Below are 26677 nucleotides of genomic sequence, written 5' to 3' on the forward strand. Positions count from 1 at the left end.
CACTGAATTTAATCATGATTCATCATCAACATAATCATAATAACACACTCTCTTCCGAGCCTTGAGGTGGCAGCCGGGCGCGAGACCAATGAACATGAACCAACTGCGTCATTTCCTATTTACGTGAATTTTCCCGCGCTGCCTGTAGGATCTGCTGTCATTGAGAATAAACACCGATCATTTTAAGGATGCCAACTTCAGATTATGATCCAGCTTGTTTGCCTGACTTGTTGCCGCTTTATTACCGCAGACTGTTCCCGTTCTCGCATTACTATCGCTGGTTGAGTTATGGCGGAGGTAACGTTAATTACATCTCTGACGCTTATCCATGTCATTCTGAGATCACACAGCGAGCGATTCACTGCTGTTTACAGTAGTTTGTGTATTTACTGTGAAAAGTCGATCTTTAGTGTTTAAATTTAAACAAAACAGTTTCTGAATGCGTAATTTTTTTATGTGACAATGTTCACGTTTCTAATTAAACATTTATAATTTCCTCAGTCTCTTAATTTTGCCTCTTGCAGTGTCTAAAAACTACTTCCAGAACCGTGAGTTTTCCTTCACTCTAAAAGATGACATTTATGTGAGATATCAGTCCTTCACCACTCAGAATGAGCTGGAGAAAGAGATGCAGAAGATGGTTCCCTACAAGATCGATATTGGAGCAGTCTACAGCCACAGGGTGAATATTATATTGTATTATATTATAGTTGGCATGTCCTGTGGTGAATATCTAAAACAGCATATTTTAAACAGCATATCGATGCTACTTTTTTAAATTGTGATTATGCATATGCCTTTGAGGTTTTTGTGAATTAAAAAAAAAAACATTAATTGAATTGAAATATATTAATAAAATATATGCATATTAATTAAAAGACTTGATGGGATATTCATACAAAAATTTCTCACAGGATTTAAAATAAAATAGTGGCAAAAAATAAATAAATACAATTTTGCTATTTAGTTTAATAGTATTGTAGTCCTGTAGAAAATATAGTATTATATAAATATAGTCATTTCGATCATATAATATATATAAAATGTATATGTATGTGCTGTAAAATATTTTTAAAAGTGGATTGAATGATGTTTTTGTTGTAATATATTTGCAATGTGGTTAGATGCCTCTAAAAAAAAGTTTTGTTGTAGATTATAATTTTTCACTTTTGGCTTTTTAATCTGTTTCATATTGAAATGAAAAGATCCTGATGTCTCTGGTTCTGTGATCGACAGCCCAGTCAACACAACGCAGTGAAGTCTGGGACCTTCCAGGCACTGGAGAAGGAGCTGGTGTTTGACATTGACATGACAGACTATGATGATGTCAGATGTTGCTGCAGGTATACAGAGGCCTTCTCAGAATCTTTTCTGTAAATACATGAGATGCTTATGGAAAAGCATTTTTTTTTGTTTTGTTTTGTTCTTCAGTGCTGCTGATATCTGCTCAAAGTGCTGGACTCTAATGACCATCGCCATCCGTATTCTGGACCGGGCACTTAGGGGTAAGCATTATTTCTTATCAACACAATTTACAGTTTACAGTAACATCATAACAAACGTACAAATGAAAGCACATGCGTGCGCTGTTTGTGTGGTTCAGAGGACTTTGGCTTCCATCATCTTCTGTGGGTATACTCGGGCCGGAGAGGCGTGCATTGCTGGGTTTGTGATGACGCTGCTAGGAAGCTCTCAGTGGCGGCACGGTCTGCCGTGGCAGAGTATCTCAGTTTAGTCAAGGTAGTCACATATCAGTTAACCGATCATCCTAGAAATTGCATTATGGATTTGTTCATCATATTCAGCTGTGTAATCGAAAAGCTGTGATTTTAATGAACTAATTGTGTGTCCTGTGCATGTTCATTTAGGGTGGTGAGGAGGCTGTGAGAAAAGTTGTGCTGTCAGATCCAATCCATCCTTTCATCAAGTAATGGGGAATAATGACTTACTTCCTGAAGTACATAATGTGCAAATGTAAATGATGTAACTGCATTCTCTTGTTGTTTTAGTCATTCTCTGTCTGTGGTGGAGCGCTATTTCCGTCAATATGCCATTGTGGACCAGGACATATTGGGCAGTAAGGAGAGTGTAGACAAAGTGCTCGCTCTGCTGCCGGATGATATCCTTTCATTCCCAGAAGTGTCGTCACCATACAAGTATTTCACTAGTCCGAACCAATACCAGTCAGATTTCACAATTCTCAGTGTCACATTTGGTACCATATCAAAAAAAATATCGGAAATACTTCAATTGTTCATGAAGTTCACACAGTATTTGATTAGTGAAAGTGATCTTTTTATAAGAGGAGTCCAGTGGACTGTTATTTCTTTAAGTCTGACTGCACATATCAAAAAGGACCTGACAATCTATTATCAGGAGGAAAAGAACCCAATGAAGCGATGGGAAAGACTCTGCACTCTGGTGGAACATAAAAAGGTAAATGCAAACTACTTGCACAGCAGACCGCGCAACAATCTTAAATCCTTAAGACAAGTAAGGGGAAGGCTAGTTCAGTTTCCTATTGTTTTCATTTGTTTGTGTGTCTGTGAAGTCGAGTGTTAAAAAGGGTGGCCAGTACTTCGATAAGGAGATCATGCTGCAGTACTGTTACCCACGCCTGGATGTCAACGTCAGTAAAGGTGTCAATCACTTACTGAAGAGCCCCTTCAGCATACACCCTAAGACAGGTGAGAAGGAATATTACCAGAGTAACTTTATACACTGCTGTTCAAAGTTTAAATTAAATTTATGCATTTAGCAGACGCTTTTATCCAAAGTGACTTACAGAGCATTCAGGCTAACAATTTTTACCTAACATGTGTTCCCTGGGAATCGAACCCACAACCTTTTGCGCTGCTAACACAATGCTCTACCACTGAGCCACAGGAACATTGCAAACTTGTTCAGATTTTGTTTTGTTTATGAGGATAAGAAAGCTTTTGGTATCAGTTTCCACAAAAAAAATAAACAGCACAGTTGGTTTCAACATGGATCATAATAAGAAATGTTTCTTGAGCAGCAAATCGGTATGTTAAAATGATATTTTTAATCAAATGCAGACGAAACTTTTCAATAGTAGCACATTTCTAGTTTTAAGGTGCAAGTTTCATCTGTACACTTGTTTTTAAGTTTGAGGTAAAATGGCTTGCTAATGTCACTTCAATTTGATGCTAAACATTTTTTTGGATTCAATATTTTCTTTAGGTCGAATCTCGGTGCCAATAGATCTGAAAGAACTGAACACGTTTGATCCTTTCGAGGTGCCTACTATCAGGTAAATACTCGTAACTCTTTGTCAGGTTGTTCCAAATAATGTGTCAAGTGCTTTCTATAAATGCTTGGAGCTTATGTCTGAAGTTAGATATGCTAGACTCACTGGTCTCTCTGTAGTCTGATCTGTGAGGAGCTGGAGAGACCCAGAGCAGATGAAGCAGAGGACGATGATTTGAAGGACAAGGAGAATGAACAAGAAGCTGGAGAACGACGCAGAATCAGAGGTAAGCAAACATCATGTTTGACCGTTCAGTTCATTCACGTTGGTGTAGTTCAGGAGCCAGCCTCAGTTCTGTGGGCAGGTGCTGTGTGCTAAACATGTTTTTGGTTCGGTGTAGACTATAAGCGGACCAGCCTGGCCAAGTATGTGAAGGTGTTTGTTCGGTTTTTGGAGGCAATGGCTCGATCTCGGAAAGGAGAGATGCTGAAGAAGAGTGGTGAGTTAGAAACAAGTTTCTCGGTTTTTCTGATTATCTCATAAACTTGATTTCAGCATTTACATTCTAAATGAATTGGGGATGCATGACACATCGGTTATTACCTTAGTCAATATTGCATATTAAATTCTACATGCTCATATCCTCTATTTTTACAATTAGATGTGAGCAGCGAATGACAAAGTTAGTCTTAAAAAATTTAATTATGCAATCTTTAGTCAGTATCAAAATTAATATCTAGTTGATTTGATTTTGTTTTGTTTTTTTTAGACCAAATAGTTAATAATTTCAATATTGGCCATGATATGAAAATAAGGATTGGCTTATCGTCGATTGCATCCTTAAACTAATGGTGGTTCTAGTTGATGTTATAGTGCAGTTTATTTCATTGATTATTTGATTGTGATTATGATTCATTTTACTTTTGCAGATCTTCAGAAGGACTTCTAAGACAGAACGCTGGAAGTATACAACAGCTGTTTATCAGAAAACATTTTCATGTTTATCTGTTGACTGTCTACTTCTGAGGATACAGACACTTTGACATACATGGGACTCTTAACTGTTTGCTCTGAAACATTCCATTGGAGGATCAGTCAAATTATGAAATAATGTCTTTTATTTCCATGTGATACCGTTCCTTTATTTTTCTAATGGAAATAGGTTTTTCCTAGGCATTCATGGGTTTTGTAAATCAATCTTTCTTTATAATTTGTTTCATTTTTCTACCAGCTAAATAAAATAACTTATATCTCTTATATTTGTTGTCTGTTTAAAAGGGGGGAAAACCCACAAAATTACAAAAATAATTGTGACATCTGGACTGAGTCAATGACAAAGCGGTGGGAAGCTAAATGCAACCAACAAGCATTGTGTAAATTTAATGACAAATTTATCCAAAACCAGTGCTTCAGCAGTATAAAAACATTAATGGAAACAGACTAAACAGCATCATTTAAACACCTTTTTTTTTTTTTTTTTTTTACCGAGCATCAGTCTCATTTGGCCATGTCAATTAGACTCTGTAGTGATGTTGGGACCCAGGTTTTCTCTCCTTGGACAAAGACCACTCCACGCTCAATGTAGATTACGATTTTGCCAAATGTGTATAACTGTTTGCCCATATGCCTTTTGGCCACCAGTGGCATGAAAACAATGCCGTTCTCCTCAGCTTTGGCCTGGACTAGATCTTTAAAGTTGGTTGGTACAGATGCTGGTACTGCTGTGGTGCCTGGTGGACATGTGGCAGGATTCTCCACGTCACGGCGCTCAGGCTGAGGCTCGCTCTGGAAATCTTTTCTTCTCTGTGTCTGAATCAGATATGCAATGTTCTCTCTTGCTCCAGGTTGTGTATACCCACCTGCAAAAAGACAGACGGTGAAGTTGAAGGTATAATGATAGAGCAGTACAAAGCTATAAGTACTGTTAGTGGACTTCATGTGCTATTTTTTTCTAGTGTGTGACTGACCTAGTCCAGAGGCAACAGCACGATTCATGATGTCAAGGGCCTCGTTCAGTTTTTCTTTGATCAATGGATGACTGAGCAGGTTCTCGGAGAACAAACTCTTCCAGCCCAGATACCATTTAGTGATCTCCTCATAGTTTGGGTTGTTACTGAGCCAGGAACACAACACCTGCACCAGGGAAGAAAAAAAAAATTAGTAGTTAGACTAAACTAAATTTATTAATAGAAAATGAGTAAACTTCTACATATAAATCAGTTGTATTTAAACAACTATTTTAGTTTATGTCTAAAGTAATGAAACAGTAAAAAAAAAAATGAATAAATCACTTTTTAATCTGACAAACAGAAATGTAAAATGGTATGTTTAATATTACAATATGTATTAAAGTGTTAAATTATGTTTAAAATGACAGTTCAATTAGACAAAACTTTTTTTAAGCACTGGCCAATTTCTTAATAAAATATGTAAAAAAAAAAAAAAAATAAGTGACAATAATAGACATATGACATAACAGTCAGGTTTGGTTCTAACTGATTAGCATTCTTTTGACTAATTGTAAAAGACTGTTACGCTGACCTGTAGCCATTTGGGAAAGAAATTCTTATCCAGCAGTCCAACCATGGTGGAGACCGAGAGCATCCCTTCCCAGTCCATCACCCAGTTGAACGGCTCCAGAAGTTGCTGATGAGGATTCACCACCAGCTCTCCTAAACAAAGAGCTGCAACACAGTAGCAAAACCTTTAGAGACTCCCTCAGACTCCCAAAGTCTGTCACTGACAATCTAAATAAGCACATACCCAATTTGGGAATGATATTTTTGACCATGAAGGCCTCCCAGGCACCAGATGTGAAGACATCTTTCCAGGGTTGAAGAATGAGTCTGGCGGAGGAGTCACTGGGGTGCCAGCGCTGCAGGGCATGGGCTAGTTTACTGCGGATGGGTGCGTACAGCGGCTCAAGACGCGTTTGCATCAGAGGCAGCCAGGGATGAATCCATGAATGGATTGGTACTGTGTCTGTCAGTGGGTTCCAATTGTCCACCTATCCAAAAATAGTCAGAGAAGTAACATAACAGACAAGGAAACATATAATGTTAATTGGTCATATGCTCAGCACGAACCTCTCTCTGTAGTCGTGGGAAAATAAGCTGCTCCAAAACATGGTCCAGAATCCACAGCGGTAATACAGGGGCCCAGCACTCAACACAGTCCACCATGGGCCCCACGTTTCTAGGCTGCCACTGAGACACACAGCTCCTCATGACTGGAACCCACACTTCCCATATTAACCTGCACACAAAACATGCTCGAGCCATTTCCTTCTACAGACACTCCACATACACACACAGATATGCGTTACCTGTGATAGGGGTCCATGTTAGTGTCTGGACCACCATGAAGAGATTGTGAACTTTCAAGAATGGCCCTCCACTGACCGACTTCCTCCAAACCATCTGAACAGTCCTATAGACAAACAGAGAGAGTGCAGAATTCATATAACTCAGAGCTTATACAAAGTGTGAAAATGTCTCTAAGATCATGTGACACAGAAGACTGGAGTAATGATGCTGAATATTTAGCTTTGCATCACAGGAATAAATAGCATTTCAGAATATATTCAATTAAAACACAGTTATTTTAAATAGATATATTTCACAATTTTTAACAAATACATTATAGATGCACTGAATGCAATTTTCTTGGCCGATTCCAATTTTTTTTGTTAGTGTGATCTGCTGATACAGATTTTTGCCAATTCAATTTTTTTTCTTCTAAGAGCTATAATTGACAGCATATACAAACGAAAAGCTAATTTTCTTCTTGAGACTGAACACAGCTTGTGCGCTCCACTAATATAGATCAGTTGTGGCATGTGCTCCTTTAGTGTACAAAACCTTTGGGAATGACAAAAATAATTTGCAATACAAGCACTATTTAACCGGAGTGAATGAGACGTGTGTGAGAGAGAAGGGGTTGTCGAAGAGAAGAGAGCTAGAATGTGCTGCTGAAGTGACGTTATTGCCTGTGCCGATGGTAACGTACGGACTGGATCGAAATTTAGAAAGAAGTGAGACTGATTGGCCGATTCCGATCCCTGGCCGATCAATCAGTGCATCTCTAAAATAAATGCAGCCTTGGTGGGCACAAAATACTTTCAAGAACAAAAGAAAACCCTTTCTGAGCCAAAACATTTGAACAGTGGTGTAACAACATCCTGTATAAAAAAAAATATGTATTTTACCTTCAGTAGATCCCAGCTGCGAAGTTTCTCTTTCAATAAAGGATGTACAACAGACACAGCTAGATCCCCCAAACCCAAGGTTTTGTACTCCTGATAGAACTCTGTCTGCAGCTGCTGGAAGATCGTAGCACACTCCTGAAGGCCGAGTGCAGGGCTGTCCTCCTTATCGCCTGCATCGAAACGATCCACCAGGTTCATCACTTGCTCCAGCCGACCAATAGCCTGTTCCTCCTCTGCCAGCCTGACCTGCAGCGCGTCACTCTCATGGGTCAGGGTCACCACAGTGTCCTTATCATGCTGTAGTTGTCGTGCACTCTATACACACACACACACACACAACACAAACAGAAAATAAATCAAAGAATTAGCTGTTTGCTTCCGTCAATGGCCAAAACAAGAATTTATTACGAAGTGAATTATGCATTTAAATATGTTAAATAAGTTGTGAAGGGTTACACATGGTGCACCACACAGGAAGCAACTTTTAGAAATACTTTTAGATTTTAGAATTAGCATTATATTACTTCATTAATATAATATTGTTTTACGTAAATTCTTTTTCTAACTTGCTGCTGATTTGGTGCAAGTTTACGAGTGCTGTACCTGTAGGATGTCTTGCTCTGTGAGCTCAATGAGCAGTTTGAGGTTGTGTTCCAGCTCCGGTAATGAGAAGCCAGGGGTCTTCTGTTCTCGAGTGCTCACACTCAAAGGGGCCTCCTCAGGAACACTGTGATTCTGACTCATATGACTGTAACTGTGATACACCTTCTGATCTCTGCCGGTCATATCGATCACCTGAAACACATGAGGGATGGGTTAACTGCTTCTTGTGAGATATAAATAAACAATTATTGCGCATTACTAAGTGTTTTGGATTCTCACCTTAACCTGAGCCAGTTCTCCAGCAGGTCTGCTCATGCTCCTGTTGGCCAGTTTGCCATGAGCTTTCAGCTCTTCCACAGTCTTGTAAGAATATTTGGGCTTTTTCTTAGCCGTTCCTGGTTCTGTACGCCATTGCCCCAACTCCTTCTGAAACTCCTTCAATGATGGAATGTAAAAGAAAAAAAGAAGGAAACAATGTGAAATCCGGACAGGTAAAGAAAGATCTGACTTGTTGCTGAGTTGCTGCTGAGCTGCGTTTCACAAAAGCATGTGGAAACAACAGATTCATAGTTGCTTATAGGAAATGCATCCCCTGTTCAGTTAGATGCTTTTTTTTTGTTTCCTGACCAAAACAGAAAACTATTGAGTTCTATCCATTCTGTTTTAAAACGGATCCCATTATATCATTTAAATTGCTTATTTGGATGTGTATTTTTTTAACAACACTGATTGAGCACTTGAATTTGATTGAACCACTATAATCACCAAGAAGTTTTGACTTACTTTCTCCTCCTCCTCCTCAGAGTCTACAACAGGAAAATCCTGCAAGGACTGCTGGGTCCTCTCATTTCCATATGCACCAACCGCTCCCTTCCCCTTTCGCACTTTAGCCTCAATCGGGTTCACAATACCTGCACACAAAGATTTCCATAAGAGGATATATCATATCATAACATTATCCCCAGGATCCCCACAGATGATGCATAACATAATTCACAAGAAGCTAAATGCAGCAAAACCAGTACACTGAGGTATGAAATAAGGACTGAATAGTTTTACCTTGAGCATTTTTGCCCAATCCTTTTCCTGGAACGTAGCCCATCTTCTGAAGAAGTTTTTGACCAATGCCTCTTGTGTGTTTCTCCCAGGATCCCAAGTCCTGCCCTGTTCTGATACCACCTGCAAATCTCTGGGATGTCTTAAAGCGCCCACCCTAAAATAAATAATCCAAATACATATATTACACAACTGTTCTGACATTTGGGATCAGAACGTTTTAGTTTAACATTTGGGATCAGTAAGGATTCGTTTAACTGATCAGATAAAAAAAAAAAAAAGGATAAGATTGATCACAATTTCAACAAAACTATATAACAGCACAATGGTTTAAACAATGATAAATGTAAGTGTAAAAAGCCGAAAATTACACTTTGGTATAAATTACATTTTAAATATTTTAAAATACAAAATTATTTTAAACTGTAATACAATCTTAAGAGCTTACATTACAATACAAGCTTAACATTATTTTAAAAAATCATAGAGACCCATGTTTTTGGACCTGACATTCAAAAGTAAAGATATTGTTGTGTTGGCATCTCACTTCACCGTTTGGAGTTTTTTGGGAGCGGCAGCGCGGGGTGGAGGAGGAGCATCTCCACCATCACTGGAGTCACCTGAACCCTTCTGCTCCACTTTCTCCTCAGCTGCAGTCTTTCTTAAGCCAGAACTCACAAAGTTTACAGGAGCTGAATAGTCTTTCGATCTGTGTGGATATCAATATTGATTATTGTCTTAAAATGACATTTACCGTTTATTCACTAAGATCTCTAGCAGTTCCGACAGCTAAAAACATTATCAACAACAATCACATGCCTTTTCCCCCCAAAGCTGGGCCGCTCATCATCAGAGTCATTCTCTGCCCAAATCCCATAGGTCGCTTCTTCCTTGGTCTGTCTGTGTCTGCGTCTGTCTGGGTTGAACTCATTGGCCAAGTCCCATTCAGACACCTCAAACTTTTCGATTTCCACACCATCCTCCTCCTCCTCCTCACCTCTACGCCCATACAAATGGGACATAGACATATCTCTGCTGGAATTAAAACAGAAGAATGTTATAGGCCAGGGTTTTCAAAACAGGGTCCTGGGACCCCCGGGGGGCTGCAAGGGAGTACTAGAGGGGTGCAAAGAATATTTGAGATTAAAACAGTGTAACAAATGTAAGATCAAATAAATAATAAAATAAGATAGATAGATAGACAGACAGACAAAAACACACCAGTGCTACAGTGTGTAAAAATAAGAAAAATACACTTTTATCTCATGTTATAATGTTATTTTTACAGCATAAAATGGGTCTTTAAACATGAAAATATATCGCTGCCTTCTTAAATGTTAGGATGATGATATTTGGTGCTCCGTGACCTAAAAGCCTGAACAGCCCCGGTTTATGCACAAAAGTATTTATATAAAGGAGTTTAACCTGCTTAATTTATTCTCTGACACTAAACAAACACGATAATAGAAAGTGATATTGATAGTAATATTAGTACGTCAGGAAAAGGTTTTCAAAAAAGGTTAGCATAGCGTTGCTATTTTTTGTAAACAAAAGCACATGCTCTCTATTAAAACGGTTAACGTTACTGTGAATTCTCAAGCACGTCCAACTAATGTGCAAACAGTTATGTGCTGAAACAGCTCAAGCACATAATACATATATACTTATTTGTGTTTTGTTTTTTTACCTGAAAATGTTGTTCTGTCAGCAAGTGCTTATCCAAAAACAACTTCCTGTCGGAGCCGGAAGCAGAGCTGTGACATCAGAGCGACGCGGAGGTAAGGAGCCCTCTTTTACAGCCATCTTGGATCCTGTTCCCTGAACTAGTGAGTACTTGTGTGTTACATCTATTGTCATCCAACGCTGTTTTGATGCGTTTGACCTCAGATTTACAACTTGTATTGACGCTTTAGTGTTCCTCTGTGTGGAACGGTAAAGATTTGTTTAATTGGCTCGATTATTGACGAAATAACTTAATGAATACAACCGGCTGACTGTTCAAAATGGGGAGCGAGACTCACCACCGCTCGATGTGTGCCAGTTTTGGGCTTTGTGTCTAACGAAACGTTCAGAACATACGAAATATAGTTTCATAAACAACTAGAGCGAGATTTATTTAAAGTCTTTAATGTAATGACAACAAGAACTTGCTTTGTGTGCGTCAGTAATCACTGGAAAGTTGATCTCGCCTGGTAGACAAACAATTTACGAACACAGAGATACACGTGTTGTGATAGCATTACTTTATATTAGGTCAAAAGCTAATTTCCTAATGTTGTCCGCGTGGTTTAGTTTTCACCTTGGCAGTGTATGTCTCAAACAGCAGTAGCGTACACACGTGAAATGTGCATCACGCACACATGAACCGCTATTTGCAGCTGTGATGCTGAATAGGCATTGCTATGTAATTGGGTTTTTATAAAACTCACAGTTTCCGTACAGTGCACTTGTGAATTGTTATCATGCAAGCTCGATAATTGATCAGATGTGAACACAGCGTTGGGTTTAATTCAATAGAGGCCTAGTGCTGCTCACTTTGAGTACTAAAACATGAATTTAAAGCACAGACTAAAACATAAAAAAAAAAAAATCTCATTGACTTCATTTCTGCGAAACTAAAGCTGTTTGTATTATGTCCACTCTGTTGCAGTCCAGAATGCCAGGCGAAGCCACAGAAACTGTCCCTGTTACAGAGCAGGAGATGCAGCAGCCCCAGGCGGAGACAGGTTAGTGTGTTATTGCTGTTGAATTTGCATGTCTGGTGCTGAATGCAGGTTGTGGAAGGGGTCCTGGAGTTTGAATATTTGTTTCAGTTTTTATTGTTTAAAAATAAAGCAGTTGCAAGTAATAGTGTTTTTACACTTCTTAGACTTCTTTAGGGTTTTTTTTAATGGTCCTCTACCAGCTGTTGTAGAGACTTCACAAAGCGAGTTTGTCTAGTTGGAGTGGTCACATGGTGATTTGTTGGGTGGGGTTGCCGTTTGAGTCAGATTTCTTCACCTAGAGGTTTTTAGGTTCAAGTTCCTGAGCCCCTCCTTGGATTAAGAACTGCACAATTTCTGTTAAGAGACAGTTTGACAACTTGTTCTGTTAATTCAAAATACAAAAGCATTGTATTTGAATATATGTGCTCATATATATATATATATATATATATATATATATATATTGTACAGTACTTCGTTACTTTTCTTTCTCCAGGAAAAAAGTTTGACAAATGGGTCAGTTTGCTTGCATGTGCGCAAAGTTTTTTTTTTTTTGTTTTTTTTTTAATAAATCCCACCTTTATGCAAAGGAAGTGGTGTACGCCTTTTTCAGGGCAGGTTTTGTGCATACACAATGGTTATAAATGAGGCCCCAGAAACCTGTAATATCCACATGCTTGGGTGAAAGTGTTTTTATTTTTCAAATAATAATTACAGATCAAATGGTTGAAAATTTGTCTACACTCTTAATCCAAACCTGTTTGAATTTTTTCCCCCTGGGAAAACAGAAGGTATTTTGGAGAATGTTATTGACTTTCATTGTGTAGACAAATACAATGTTATGACAGTTGAATTAATTCTCTAAGTAGCAAGTCATACCTACAGTGTAGTTTTTTGATTTCATAATTTACTCAGACATATTTAGTTATGAGGTAATGACAACATTTGGTTCTGCAAAATGAGTGACCCAGGACTGCCTTGCCCAACAGTGTTCGCCTGTACTGATTAATATTACACTAAATTAGAGTTGTGATATTGAAAGCACATGCATCCTTACATTTCTTTTTTTCTTGTTGTGTGTGCATGGAATATGGACAGTGTCACTCTGCATGAACATTTTCCTAACATTTCACTGAATTTTAGTGATTGCAACCTGAGTAGATGTAAGAGCGTTTATAACAAGGGTGTTTTTTTTATTTTTATAGAAATTGTTTTATATTAAGCAGTCTATTGGTCTTTAAAGGAGGGATTTATTGTGTTCAGGAATGTATTTGCAAGGTTTCGTGATCTACATGAGGAGAATCATGCAGTGTAACATGTTTACAAGTCTCCTTATGATTCTGTTTTTGAAGAAAACAAGCTTTTCTGTATATATCGTGATGTACAACACGCTTTTTCAGGTCATTTTTTCACAGTGTTAGTGTTGAAAGTTAAATGTTAAAGTCACAATTAGTAATTTTATGTACATTTAACGAAGCATACAAATCTTGCTCAAATATTGGGCACGTTTAGTCATAGGTATGGATAGTACTTTGGTGAACTGCACTTATGACAATATGAAGAATTAATATATTTCTCACATTTCTTGATTTTACTAACTACTGTGTTTGAAGATTAGTTGTGTAGGAGCTAAAATAAGGTTTATTTTTGTTTGTTAAATAATTAACTATTGCACCCAATGTTATGTGAGTTGGCACCACCTAGGGATTGGAGCAGAAGGTGGGAATAAAGGACCTGTGACTTCACCTGAAGGCGTGGCCAGAACCGGAAGTAACAGTCTTTGACCTCACGGCCTGACTCCATAGAAAACAGATTGATTCAATCCACTTTATATCTTTTCAATCCTTTATTTATATGAGAGTTTGATTTTTTGATTTTGTATAAACATTCTTTTTTGTAATAAATATTATTTCAGTTTGGAAATCTATCCTGTGGACAATGGAATAATTTTGGAAAGTGAGCGTCAAGCCTTTTTTCTGTTCAGCCACTAGAGTGGACTATTTATCTGCTACAAAAAGTCAAAGACTGCTTCCTACAAGCTGAAGATATCTCAAAAAATGTGCTTGTAACTGAAGAAGTGAAGTGCATGGAAATCAATGAACACATGGACTGACTGTTTGTTTGGACCGCATGGTATGTACGGCTTTATGCATTTCTTGAATCAAGTCATTGAAATGATAGAAGAGGAAACAGAACAGAAATTCATATGTAATGGAAATCTGCTTATGGAGTGATTTGATTGTAAAACCGTGCAAATTGTTGGAAGTCTACTATAGGAAAAGTGGATCATTGGATGATTTTATATCAGTTTGCTGCTGGGCCGGGCAACATAGCAAATCCATGCATATTGATTCCATGTGCTGAACTAGCAAACAAGTGACAAGTATGGAAGACACCGCTAATGAGTTTGATGAAGAGAAAGTCAAGGGTGACTTATCAAGCACTGTTATGGATGTAGAGATTAGTGGTCATGCGCCTAAGCTACGAAATGCTAGAAAAGGAAAGCTTGCCCACTTAACAAAAAGAAAAAATATAATGCTTGAACTTATGGAAGATGCTTCGTGTGTGCAAGAAGTGAAAGAAAATTTGAATAAATTTGTGAGTCTATTGGATGATTTTAAATCTCTACATGAAACCTATCAGGAGTTGTTGTCAGAAGAGGAAGCAAGGCAAGATGAAGCAGAATGGTTTAAACCTAAAATGGCAGACATTAACACTTTTCTCTCTTCTGTTTCTGAGTGGCTGTCTGGAGTATCTAAGGCTGTCGAACCTCAGGAGATTGAAGTTGCCCCTAAAGACAGCATATCTCAAATTTCCAGTCGTGAATCCAAATCAAGAGCATTTTCAGTTGCATCTGCAAGTCTACAGGTGGAAGCAGAGAGAGCTGCAGTTTTAGCAAAGGTGGCTGCACTCAGAGAAAAACATGACTTGGAGGATAGAGAAGAAGCACTTAACAAAGAGAGGCAAGCATTAAAGAAAAAACTTGAAGTTCTGGAGCTGAAAGCACAGCTGGATGCCTCATCAGCCAAACTCGCAGTTTTGAAGTCCGCTGGTAAATATAACGGAGCCTCAGCAGCAACAGGCTTAACATCTAATCCTCACGACGTGAACGTGCCAATGGAATCCTATCTTGCTGAGATGTCTTCAAAGAGTTATGCTTCAGAGTGTGAATTCCTTTCTTTGGATAAGGTCGCTAAAGCTCTTTCTGTTGTGCAAACCCCAAGTGTTCGTCCCAAGGATATTCAACCCAGTCCTATCCCACAGCGTTCAAATGGCCACAATGCAGTCAGGAAGAAAGCCAAGGAGGTTCAACCACCTGGTCCAGGTAATCTCCATGCACAGCCAAACCTAGCCACAGCCAGTGCATCTGACCAGTCTTCTGATCAGTCTTCAGAGTCTGTTGCGAGTTCTGGTGTACATCTGAGCAGCTTGGTAAACATCCTTCAACGCCAAAATGACATAACATCCCTTCTAGTGAAGCAGCATCAGCTTTCAAGTCTTCCTCAGAGAGATATCCCAATCTTTGATGGTGATATTTTGAAGTACAGACCATTCATAAGAGCTTTTGAATATGGCATTGAGCTAAAAACGGATAGCAGTGCTGACCGACTGTACTTTCTTGATCAATATACCAGTGGCTTTCCCAGAGATCTGGTAAGGAGTTGTCTTCACATGACCCCAGGTAAAGGTTATGAAAGAGCAAGAGATTTGCTACAGAAAAACTTTGGAGATGAATTCAGCATGTGTTCTGCTTATATGAAGAAAGCATTAGAATGGCCTACGATTAGACCTGAGGATTCTAAATCTCTGCAAGCTTTCGCAATATTTTTGAGGAGCTGTTGTAATGCAATGGAGGACATGAGTTACTCACATGAAATTAACTTGTCATCCAACATGAAAGTCTTGGTCTTGAAACTTCCTTACAAGCTGAGGGAAAGATGGCGATCAAAAGTTTGGGAATTTCAAGAAACCCATAACAGTAGGCCTCAATTTAAAGATCTTGTCCTATTTGTTGAAAAGCAAGTGAGAGTGGCTTCAGACCCAATATTCGGGGATATTCAAGATAAACCCCTAATCAAAACTAAAGACAAGTTCCCCACTAAAGTCAAGCCGAAGTCTGGTGGAAGTACCTTTGCAACTAGTGTTTCTGCACCTGCTTTCCATTCTACTCAGCAATCCTCTGACAACCATTTGCAAGTCTTATGTCATTTGTGTAGCAGCAGCAATCACACGTTGGAGCAGTGCAAGCTATTCGAGAAAAAGAAGCACAGGGAAAAGATAGAATTCATCAAAGGAAAAGGAATCTGTTTTGGGTGCCTACATCAAGGTCACATCAGCAAATACTGTAGGAAGAGGCTCACCTGTACATCATGTTCTAAACAGCACCCAAGCGTCCTTCATATTGAGCAAACAGAGCAAAAAGTAAAGCATGAAAAGAAAATTGACACTAAAGAAACCGTGAACTCCTCTGCCGTTACGCAGCCAGCTGGTGGGAATATTGGGGCCGGTATACAGGATAATGTCCTTTCAGTGGTTCCAGTAAGAGTCAAAGCTGCTAAAGGTGACAAAATCGTCTCAGTCTATGCTTTCATTGACCCTGGAAGTTCCGCTACCTTTTGTACCGAACGTCTGATGTCTCAGTTGAACGTCAAAGGTAAAAGAACTAATATCCTGTTGAAGACAATGAGTCACGAGAAGTCCATGCCAACTTATGTAATCACAGGATTAGAGATCTCTGGATTGGATAAAACCAATTTCATACAATTGCCTGATGTATTCACACAGAAGGAAATGCCAGTCACCATGGAAAACATACCCACCAAAAAAGATCTTGTTAGATGGCCATACCTGCAAAAGGTTGATATCCCTGAGATTAATGGCAACATTGAGCTACTTATAGGAACCAATGCCTCAAAGGTTATAGAGCCATGGGAGATTGTAAACAGTCAAGGTGGGGGCCCTTATGCAGTCAAGACTTTAGTTGGTTGGGTAGTTAATGGACCCTTAAGAGGAGGGAAATCCAGCATAAGTTGTGACTCTCCATCTGCTGACATAAACAGAATATCTGTAGCAAATTTGGAAAAGCTTCTGATTAGTCAGTACAATCATGACTTCAATGAAAAGGCCTCAGATGAAAAACGTGAAATGTCATTTGATGACAAAAGTTTCCTTAAAATTGCAAATGAGTCAATCTCACTATTGGATGGACACTACACCCTCAACTTACCATTTCGGAAAAAGGATGTGATAATGCCCAACAACCGTCACATGGCCATGCAACGTCTTCTGAGTCTGAAAAGGAAATTTAAGAAAAGTGATTCATTCCATAAAGAATATACATCCTTTGTCAGTGACATGATAGATAAAGGATATGCTGAGGTGGTCCCGCAGGAAGAGGTGGATCAAGTGGAGGGAAGAACCTGGTATATTCCACATCACGCAGTCTACCACCCTAAAAAGAATACAATTAGAGTCGTGTTTGACTGTGGTGCAACATATCAAGGTGTGTCCCTGAACACGGAACTGTTGCAAGGGCCTGATCTTACCAATTCAATGGTTGGAGTCCTGCTTAGATTTAGTCAAGAACCCATTGCAATGATGGCGGACATAAAGTCTATGTTCCACCAGGTAAGAGTCTCAAAATCAGATGTGAACTGTTTACGCTTCCTGTGGTGGCCAGAAGGGGACATTAAGCAAAGTCCTATAGATCATCGCATGTTGGTGCACCTTTTTGGAGCAGTCTCTTCTCCAAGCTGTGCTAGCTTTGCCTTACGGAGAACAGCAGAAGACAACAGCTGTTTTAGACCTCTAGTAACCAACACAGTAATGCATAATTTTTATGTTGATGATTGCCTAGTGTCTCTGCCCACAGCACAGGAAGCAGTGCAACTGAGATCAGACTTGGTGGATTTGTGCAGCTTGGGAGGTTTTCAACTCACCAAATGGGTGAGTAATAGTAGAACCGTCTTGTCGGCCATTGAGGAGGAGAAAAGAGGGGACAACATTAGGTCCTTAGATTTAGATAAGGACAAACTACCAGTTGACCATGCCTTGGGACTTCAATGGAACGTGGAAGATGACACCTTTAGATTTACCATCATACTCAATGAAAAACCCCATACCCGTAGAGGTATTCTCTCAATGGTGAGCTCTGTCTTTGATCCTCTTGGACTTTTGGCACCCCTCACTCTTCCAGCCAAACAATTTTTACAGCAATTGTGCAAAGAAGGCTATGGATGGGATAAGCCAATACCCACGTCTCAATTAAGACAATGGCTATGTTGGATTCATGACCTCCCCAAGTTGGCAGCCTTCAGTGTGCCACGCTGTAAGAAACCCAATGGATTTGGTAAGCCACAGTCCTTTCAGTTGCATCATTTTTCTGATGCCAGCGAACTTGGATATGGAACTGTAAGCTACATCAGAATGACCAATGAGCAAGGTAACATCCATGTATCTTTCATGATTGGAAAAGCAAGAGTTTCCCCTTTAAAGCAGTTGACGATACCACGACTTGAGTTGGCAGCTGCTGTGTTGTCTGTCAAAGTTGACAAGATGCTCCGGTCAGAACTGCAGCTGCCATTGAAAAAGTCACTGTTCTGGACAGATAGTGAGGCAGTGTTGAAATACATAGCCAATGACAGTGCAAGATTTCACACTTATGTTGCCAACAGAGTATCATTTGTTAGAGAAAATACCTGCACCCAACAATGGAGGTACGTGTCCAGTAAGGACAATCCGGCAGATGATGCATCCAGGGGGCTGAGTGTACCAATGTTTCTGGAAAGCAAAAGATGGATATGTGGCCCTAAATTCCTCTGGCAACCAGATCACAGTTGGCTAACTAAAGGGTGTAAACAAGTGTCCCTTAGACAAGATGACCCAGAGGTCAAAGGTTTTACCATTGTGTGCAACACGGTCACTAAAAATGAACAGGATCCTACCCAAAAGCTTCTTTCTTACTTCTCAGATTGGACCAGATTGCTTAAAGCTGTTGCTTGGTACCAAAAGCTTGGAGACAGCCTGTTAGCACTCGCTTCTAAAAGGAAGGAACTTTCCACCAATGTCTGCACTCGTTCTAGACATCAAAAACTGGCTTCCCAGCTGCATACCTTCAGATCAACACTTAGTGGTCAGTTCTTGTCTATGAAAGACCTTGGGAGAGCAGAAAAGGAAATTGTATCCTACACTCAAAGACAAGCTTTCCCAAATGATTTTGAAAAGCTAAAAATGACTCCACACAATGTTCAAAAAAAGAGTACCCTCTACAAACTAGATCCAATGATAAAAGATGGATTATTGAGAGTTGGAGGACGACTGTCAAGAGCGACGATGTCAGAAAGCATGAAGCATCCCATCATTCTTCCGAAACACTCCCACACCTCCAATTTGTTACTACGCCACATTCATGAAAGGTATGGTCACTGTGGAAGAAATTATATTCTTGCCCAGTTGCGTAAGAAGTATTGGATCATCAATGGTAACACAGCAGCAAGAAAAATTATTTCTAAGTGTGTGACATGCAGACGCTTGAAAGGCAAAACTGAGGAACAAAAGATGGCTAATTTGCCAAAAGAAAGAACTCTACCAGATCTTCCACCGTTCACAAATGTTGGAATGGACTATTTTGGCCCAATAGAAACAAAAAGAGGAAGAATTTTTGTCAAAAGATATGGCGTACTCTTTACATGTATGTCGTGCAGAGCCATTCATCTTGAAATGGCCAGCTCCCTGGACACTGACTCCTGTATCCATGCTATAAGAAGATTAATATGTAGGAGGGGCCAGGTAAAACATATCTGGTCTGACAATGGTACCAATCTCGTTGGTGCATGCAGAGAGCTCAAAAAGGCCATTACCAATCTGAACAGCAGTAAGATTCAAAGGGCCATGCTCCAAAGGGGGATTGACTGGAGTTTCAACCCACCAGGGGCGTCTCATCACGGTGGCGTGTGGGAGAGACTAATCAGGTCTGCAAGATGGGTCTTAAATTCCCTTTTACACCAACAAGTTGTAGACGATGAAGGTCTCCAGACATTGTTTTGTGAAGTTGAGGCAATTCTTAACAACCGCCCAATCACCACTGTATCCTCTGACCCTTTCGACCTGGAGGCTCTTACACCTAACCACATTCTCTTGCATAACTCTCAGCCTATTCTGCCTCCAGGTGAGTTTTCCAAATCTGACTCATACACCAGGCGCCGGTGGAAACAAGTGCAATACTTGGCGGATTTGTTCTGGAGGAGATGGACACAGGAGTATTTAACACTAATGCAAGAGAGACAGAAGTGGTGTAAAGCAAGAACTAATCTCAAAGTTGGAGATATTGTGGTGGTGGTTGATCCTACCTCTCCACGATCCTCATGGCCACTTGCAAGAATACTAGAAACAAAACCTGACTCAAAAGGGATGGTCCGGTCAGTCAAACTGCAGACAAAGACCAGCATTATGGAGCGGCCCATCACAAAGCTGTGCTTGCTGTTGGAAGAAGATGATCAATAGAGATCAGATGAATGGAAAGTATATATATATATTTTTTTTTTGTAAATAGATTACTTAGATTATTAATAGCTCCTTGTATAAATGTTTGTAAATGTTCAATGTTAAGTTTGAAACATTTAGGGGCCGGATATGTAGGAGCTAAAATAAGGTTTATTTTTGTTTGTTAAATAATTAACTATTGCACCCAATGTTATGTGAGTTGGCACCACCTAGGGATTGGAGCAGAAGGTGGGAATAAAGGACCTGTGACTTCACCTGAAGGCGTGGCCAGAACCGGAAGTAACAGTCTTTGACCTCACGGCCTGACTCCATAGAAAACAGATTGATTCAATCCACTTTATATCTTTTCAATCCTTTATTTATATGAGAGTTTGATTTTTTGATTTTGTATAAACATTCTTTTTTGTAATAAATATTATTTCAGTTTGGAAATCTATCCTGTGGACAATGGAATAATTTTGGAAAGTGAGCGTCAAGCCTTTTTTCTGTTCAGCCACTAGAGTGGACTATTTATCTGCTACAAGTTGAATTTGGGACTTGGGCGCTGCGTGGCACAAAGTTTTGTTTAAATGTTTGTTCTCATTTGATGATATGAGATTGTCAGAACTTTTCTAATCTAAATGATAATTTAAAAAGTCATCAGTTTACGGCTACCATACTTTTTTAAATGAAGTTAAAATTATGTCTTGTGACCTATTGATGGTAGGTTTTTTTATATATATATTTTAAACAAAATGCTATTTATTACTTGTGCCTCTAAGGGCCTTTCACTTGTTAAATTTTGTAACCTCTTTAATTTCTGTCTGAATAGGCAGTATTACATTTTAATAATATTTCTTTAGGTCTAATTTACCTTAATGTATTGCATATAAAGTCCGGATCACAATGCTTTTGATTAAATTGGGTAGCAAGTTCCAGTTCCTGTGGACTTTAATGTGCCAGGGATTGTGTTAATCTTGTGTAAATCAATGTTTTAGTACAAATGTTTTTTGCATACTGTAGTTCATTGCCAATAACTGTCTGGTTCTTGCATGTGCAGTTGAGTGGTGTTTTTACAAAGCCTTACAATTCCTAACCCAATAATAAAGGTGTGTTTGGTTTAATTTAGTAGCCAGTTGTCCTTTGTGGAAAGGTTTAACACATTCGTCAAATTGACAGCATCCCTCATAACCAGCATGGATGTGATGGTTTACACCATGCAACTTTTTAATTGCAAAAAAAGTTCACTCTAGCCCTTTTATTTCCATTAGCCACACCTGCTGCTGCGGCTCCTGCTCCCTCTCAGGCAAAGCCTAAAGTGGGCAAAACTAACTCTAAGCTGTCCTCTTCTCCTCACACCACCGCTCCTAAGCCAGTTCCTGCTGGACACAGGAAACGATCCTCTCTATCTGCCTCCTCAAGCTCCCCTACCTCTCCTAAATCTACCTCTGGCCATCGTGCTACCCCCCCATGCTCCCCTTTGGCCTCTCCTCTAGCTGACTCTTCTGTAGCTGGGAAAGCAGAGCAGACTGCTCCTAAGGTGGTAAAGGCTGGCAAACAAGGGAAGCAACAGAAAGCAAAGAATTTTAAACCTGCTGACCCAGAGCACCCTCCCTCAGCCCCTAAGCCTGCTCAGGAGCCTGCACCAGTTGCAACTTTGCCGTCTCTTGCTATACCATTAAAAGAAGTAGCAAAACCAGCTGGAGATGGAAGTGGTTCCCCTGTCTCTCCCAAAGTTGCTGTGGCTCCTGTTGACTTTAAAGTAACTTCTAAATCTGCTGCCCCAGCACCAAAGTCATTTAAAGAAGCTGTGGCCGCCAGTCCACCAAAAGTGGCTGAAGCCTCCAAGGTTGCCTCTGAAGGTCCTAAAGTAGCAACCCCTGTTGTTTCAGAAGCAAAGATTTCCTCACCCTCAAAAGCAGCTGCCAAGCCTGGCCCTGCTAAAGTGCCAAATGTGAACCCAGCCACTGCTGTTCCCCCAAAATATGCCCCTGCAGCGCTTGAGGATGATCTCCCACCTCTCTTACCACCTGAGAATTCTTTTACAATGCCTACACTCCCCCCCATGCCACCTAGTGCAATGCCTGTAGTTACCCCAACAGCTCCCAAAGCAGAAGCTGTCCCTACTAGTAAAGTTGAATCTTGCTCTGCCCCTGAAGCTAAGGCTGCTCCTAAAGCAAAGCCAGCTCCTAAGGTTGAACATAAAACAGAACATGCCCCAAAAATTGAGGTTGCATCTAAAGTTGACCCAAAACCCAAAGATGAGCCTAATCCTGCCCCTAAAGTTGCAGTTGCTTCTGCTCCTAAGACTGAGGCTGTTCCCAAACCTAAAGTTCAGGCTGCTCCTGCACCTAAAAATAAGACTGCCCCTATCCCTAAAGCTGAGCCTGTTCCTGCCTCTAAGGTTGAAGCTGCTCCTGCTCCTAAAGCTGAGGCTGTCCCCAAGGTAGAGGCTACTCCTGCACCAAATGTTAAGTCTGCCCCTAGCCCTAAAGCTGAGGCTGTTCCTGTCAATAAGGTTGAGGCTACACCTAAAGCTGAGGCTACTCCTGCCCCTAAAGTTAAGCCTGATCCTGCTCTTAAAGCTGAGGCTGTCCCTAAGGTAGAGGCTACTCCTGCACCAAATGTTAAGTCTGCCCCTAGCCCTAAAGCTGAGGCTGTTCCTGTCACTAAGGTTGAGGCTACACCTAAAGCTGAGGCTACTCCTGCCCCTAAAGTTAAGCCTGCTCCTGCTCCTAAAGCTGAGGCTGTCCCCAAGGTAGAGGCTACTCCTGCACCAAATGTTAAGTCTGCCCCTAGCCCTAAAGCTGAGCCTGTTCCTGTCACTAAGGTTGAGGCTGCCCCTAAAGCGGACTCTGTCCCTACCTCTAAGGTTGAAGTTGCTCCTGCTGTTAAAGTTAAGCCTGTTGCTGCTCCTAAAGCTGAGGTGGCAGTGGGTGCTAAAATTGAGGCTGCTCCTGTCCCTAAAGTCGAGTCTGAGACTGCTCCTAAAGTTAAACCTACCCCTGCTCCCAAAGTTGAGGCTGCTGTCCCTACCCCTAAAGCTAAACCTGTCCTTGTCCCTAAAGTTGAGCCAGTCCCTGTTCCCAAACCAGTAAAAGCCCCATCTGTACTGGAGCCAGTCATCAAGAACGACAAGGGTATCTCTTTCTCTCTTTCTGTCTATGCTTATGCTGGTATAAGCATGTATACCCCAAACATTCTTTAGGGTCACTTCATCAGTGAAAATGCGTTTGGTAACTTTATGGTTTCAAAATCAACTTATTTTTTTAGTCTTTAAGTGAAATTAAAGCTTCGGTTGGATGCTTTTCAGGAAGTTGTTAAAAAAAAAAAACTTTGGGCCAATAGCTGAATGGTTTTTGAGTTTATCAATGTGTATATTATTCAGAGTTGTAAGTATAATGGCAATTTACCTTTGCTCCCATTTATTGCATAAAGTACATAAGTTTTTTTGCAATTTAAATGCTGTTAAACTGATTTACTCATTTCTCCATTGCATTTGACACTTTTGATTATTCCAACAGGACTTTTGGTGAAAATATATGTATCTAATGGCAAATTAATTCAATATGTCTGGGTGTTTTAGGGTCTGGCACTGAATCTGATAGTGACGATTCTGTTCCTGACCTGGAGGAGCAGGACTCTGCACAGACACAAACACAGCAGGCACAGGTAAGATTCTTTTGATAAACGTATACAAAGTGTGTTTTTTTTTTTTTTTCTCCGCTTTTTCTCACCATTTCTTTTTCAGTTTTACATTTTTTGTTTGACATGAACTGAAATTTTTCCCTTTCCACAGCTTGCAGCTGCAGCCGAAATCGATGAGGAACCTGTCAGCAAAGCAAAACAAAGCAGGAGTGAGAAGAAAGCCAGGAAGGTAGGTCATCCCCAGGAACTGAATGAATCTAACTTTTAACAATTTAAAATTAATATTAAAATTCAGTTCAAATGAATGCAGTGTTGTTTCACTGTACACTTTCTTCCCTTTGCCAGGCCATGTCCAAATTGGGGTTGAGACAAGTTGCTGGTGTTACCAGAGTAACCATTCGCAAGTCCAAGAACATTCTCTTTGTCATTACCAAACCAGATGTCTACAAAAGTCCAGCTTCAGATACTTACATTGTCTTCGGTGAGGCAAAGGTAAAGATTGTAAAAAAAAATGCTTTCTTATTTCAGGTTGGTGTGCATTCCTATCTCAGCCATGTTTTGGTTGATATCTAATTCTACATGGCAATCTTGCCTGGTGATCCGGACCAGAGTGACCTCTTGATGATGATTTAAACAGTTTGACTTTCGTTCTTCTGAGTCTGATGAAGCCAAACTTTCTGTCCTGAGAGAGAAACTGTTCAGTGGTGTAAATGAAGAACATTGAAGCTCACAAAACAAACTAAAATCCTGATGGTTTCTGCTCCTCTCAGATTGAAGATCTGTCCCAGCAAGCCCAGTTAGCAGCCGCAGAGAAGTTCAAGGTCCAAGGAGAAGCCGTTTCAAATATCCCGGAAAACACACAGACGCCCACAGTACCGGAGGAGAGCGAAGAGGAAGAGGTGAGCGTTAACTCTGTTGTGATTCTAGCACAGAATAATACTGAACATGCTTTTATGAAAAGTCCTCTGATGTGTTCAACAAATGTGAAAAGTAAATGTCCACAGTCGTGAGTGATTTGCTTTACCATTTGCAGGTTGATGAGACTGGAGTGGAGGTCAAGGACATCGAGCTGGTCATGTCTCAGGCCAATGTATCCAGGGCAAAGGCTGTGCGCGCACTGAAAAATAACAATAACGACATTGTCAATGCTATTATGGTGAGTTAGACTGAATTTTTTTTATTTGATTTTTTTATAGAATTTCAAAACTCTTCTGTGATGAATTAACATTTGACTTTCGTTCTTCTGAATTTTTCCTGAAGCCAGTTCATTTGTTCTGAGAAGAGCTCAGGCTTTAAATTTGGTGTCATTTGTATCAAGCAGTATTACACCGTTTATCTTTTTGTCTTTACAGGAATTGACGATGTAGATGGAAATCGGGGACTGGGTCAAATTAAGATGATGTTGATTTAATCCTCACTATTGTTTGTACAATTTATACCCAAGAGAAATAAAGGTGTGGCTTGATGAAATTATATATTTTGTGTATTTTTTACTATTAATGGAAATTTTTCATTTTATAGTAAATTTGTCCAGAAAAGCTAACACATGAATTGCATATAGCAAGGGGAAATTAAATGACCTCTAGCTATTATCATTGTCATTGGATTACTTTTTTTTTGTCATTTGTAAAGAAATATTATTTAAAATAAAGATTGTGATTGCTGTCGGATTAAATCTCATCTCATATTTGTCATAAGTGAATTACATGGAAGTTACATTTGTCCATTGGACATTGATGTATTTTTGAAACTGATTCGTAAATTATTTTATTATATAATTGAATTCGATTATGTAAGATCACCGGTATAAAACTCCTTAAATGTGGCCAGGAGGGGGCGTAAAAACATAAATCAACACTGTGGTTTACATTAGGTTATTAAACATTATTTGACCATCATTGTTTTTCCTGTTTGTAGTTCAAATAACTCTCTATAGAGAAACTGTGCAAATTCAGCAAAACATGGGTAATGTGGGTACAAGATCAGAAACTGACAGAAATGTAACTAGTTCCTGGGATGAAGATACCTCCACTTTGCCCATTACATCAATCAATACTTTGGAGCAAAAGTTGCAGATACTGTTGAGAAATCATCACATAGCGAGACATTCATCCTAAATACTCCAAATAAAGCTAAAAATCCACTTCTTCAGCCAAAATCTCCAGGCTTGCTCCACATGAGTAGCCTCACTACACACTTTGGAGAAAATTGCACTCACATGGCCAACCACATCAACTATGGAATTACATTTGCGTCAATAAAAATGAAACTTTATAAAACTTAACTTTTTCAGAAACCATCAAAAATATGCAATTACAAAAGAAAGAAAAAAACAATGAAAAATGAAAAAAATTAACAGTTGCACAAAGGAAAAAAATAACACAGTTGCACAAATGTAACAGGCTCTTCAAATATGCTTCATTTTTGTTAATGTTTTTCAAAGATTCGTTATCGCTGATCATGGATTCTGAATGCATTGTCAAAGATTTCGCTTTTGCTTCGCAGTTTTTCGTTTGGAGTTTTGACACAAACTTCTTGTGGGGGCGGGGTTAACAGTGATCTACTCTGATTGGATAGTGAGCTTTTGATGGACAGGTGCTCTCTGTGAAGAGAATATTTGAAGCATATTTGAAGAGCCTGTTACATTTGTGCGACTGAGTTATTTATTTATTTTTTTCATTTTCATTGTGTGTTTTTTCTTTTGTAATGGCATATGTTTGATAGTTTCTGAAAAAGTTACATTCAGTTTAATAAAGTTACGTTTAA

At 39.6% G+C, this 26677-nt stretch overlaps 3 protein-coding genes and 2 non-coding genes across 8 annotated transcripts; 4 read left to right on the forward strand and 1 right to left on the reverse strand.

Moving 5' to 3' along the window:
- Positions 1 to 79: 79 nt before the first annotated feature.
- On the forward strand, positions 80 to 4468 carry LOC113094674 (DNA primase small subunit-like). Its single transcript, XM_026260264.1, has 13 exons — positions 80 to 297; positions 525 to 682; positions 1237 to 1343; positions 1432 to 1505; positions 1604 to 1740; positions 1869 to 1927; positions 2010 to 2119; positions 2345 to 2436; positions 2552 to 2687; positions 3205 to 3274; positions 3391 to 3497; positions 3612 to 3710; positions 4141 to 4468. The coding sequence occupies exons 1-13, from the start codon at positions 189 to 191 to the stop codon at positions 4158 to 4160; spliced, it is 1278 nt and encodes a 425-aa protein (XP_026116049.1). The 5' UTR covers positions 80 to 188; the 3' UTR covers positions 4161 to 4468.
- Positions 4469 to 4556: 88 nt separating this feature from the next.
- LOC113094673 (tuftelin-interacting protein 11-like) lies at positions 4557 to 10845 on the reverse strand. Of its 3 annotated transcripts, none has more exons than XM_026260260.1 (14): positions 10765 to 10845; positions 9897 to 10112; positions 9630 to 9786; positions 9081 to 9234; positions 8805 to 8932; positions 8301 to 8456; positions 8022 to 8213; positions 7419 to 7733; positions 6537 to 6640; positions 6298 to 6466; positions 5975 to 6218; positions 5753 to 5895; positions 5179 to 5344; positions 4557 to 5070 (listed from the first exon to the last, which is right to left on the reverse strand). In XM_026260260.1, the coding sequence occupies exons 2-14, from the start codon at positions 10103 to 10105 to the stop codon at positions 4709 to 4711; spliced, it is 2499 nt and encodes an 832-aa protein (XP_026116045.1). In that variant the 5' UTR covers positions 10106 to 10112; positions 10765 to 10845; the 3' UTR covers positions 4557 to 4708. The 3 variants fall into 3 exon arrangements, with proteins under 3 accessions (XP_026116045.1, XP_026116046.1, XP_026116048.1); XM_026260261.1 differs by having other exon boundaries at positions 9897 to 10109; positions 10765 to 10835; XM_026260263.1 differs by lacking the exons at positions 9897 to 10112; positions 10765 to 10845 and having other exon boundaries at positions 9625 to 9764.
- Positions 10810 to 25386, forward strand: LOC113094672 (nascent polypeptide-associated complex subunit alpha). Of its 2 annotated transcripts, XM_026260258.1 has the most exons (9): positions 10810 to 10903; positions 11728 to 11803; positions 21535 to 23403; positions 23850 to 23935; positions 24063 to 24140; positions 24257 to 24403; positions 24682 to 24810; positions 24945 to 25067; positions 25264 to 25386. In XM_026260258.1, the coding sequence occupies exons 2-9, from the start codon at positions 11734 to 11736 to the stop codon at positions 25276 to 25278; spliced, it is 2517 nt and encodes an 838-aa protein (XP_026116043.1). In that variant the 5' UTR covers positions 10810 to 10903; positions 11728 to 11733; the 3' UTR covers positions 25279 to 25386. The 2 variants fall into 2 exon arrangements, with proteins under 2 accessions (XP_026116043.1, XP_026116044.1); XM_026260259.1 differs by lacking the exon at positions 21535 to 23403.
- On the forward strand, positions 24527 to 24602 carry LOC113094783 (small nucleolar RNA SNORD59). The gene has a single exon (XR_003288158.1). It is a non-coding gene; the product is annotated as a small nucleolar RNA SNORD59 (small nucleolar RNA).
- Positions 25119 to 25194, forward strand: LOC113094784 (small nucleolar RNA SNORD59). The gene has a single exon (XR_003288159.1). It is a non-coding gene; the product is annotated as a small nucleolar RNA SNORD59 (small nucleolar RNA).
- Positions 25387 to 26677: the final 1291 nt, after the last annotated feature.

The sequence above is a fragment of the Carassius auratus genome, unplaced genomic scaffold (genome assembly GCF_003368295.1).
Source record: "Carassius auratus strain Wakin unplaced genomic scaffold, ASM336829v1 scaf_tig00215416, whole genome shotgun sequence".
In the NCBI taxonomy this organism is placed as follows: domain Eukaryota; kingdom Metazoa; phylum Chordata; class Actinopteri; order Cypriniformes; family Cyprinidae; genus Carassius; species Carassius auratus.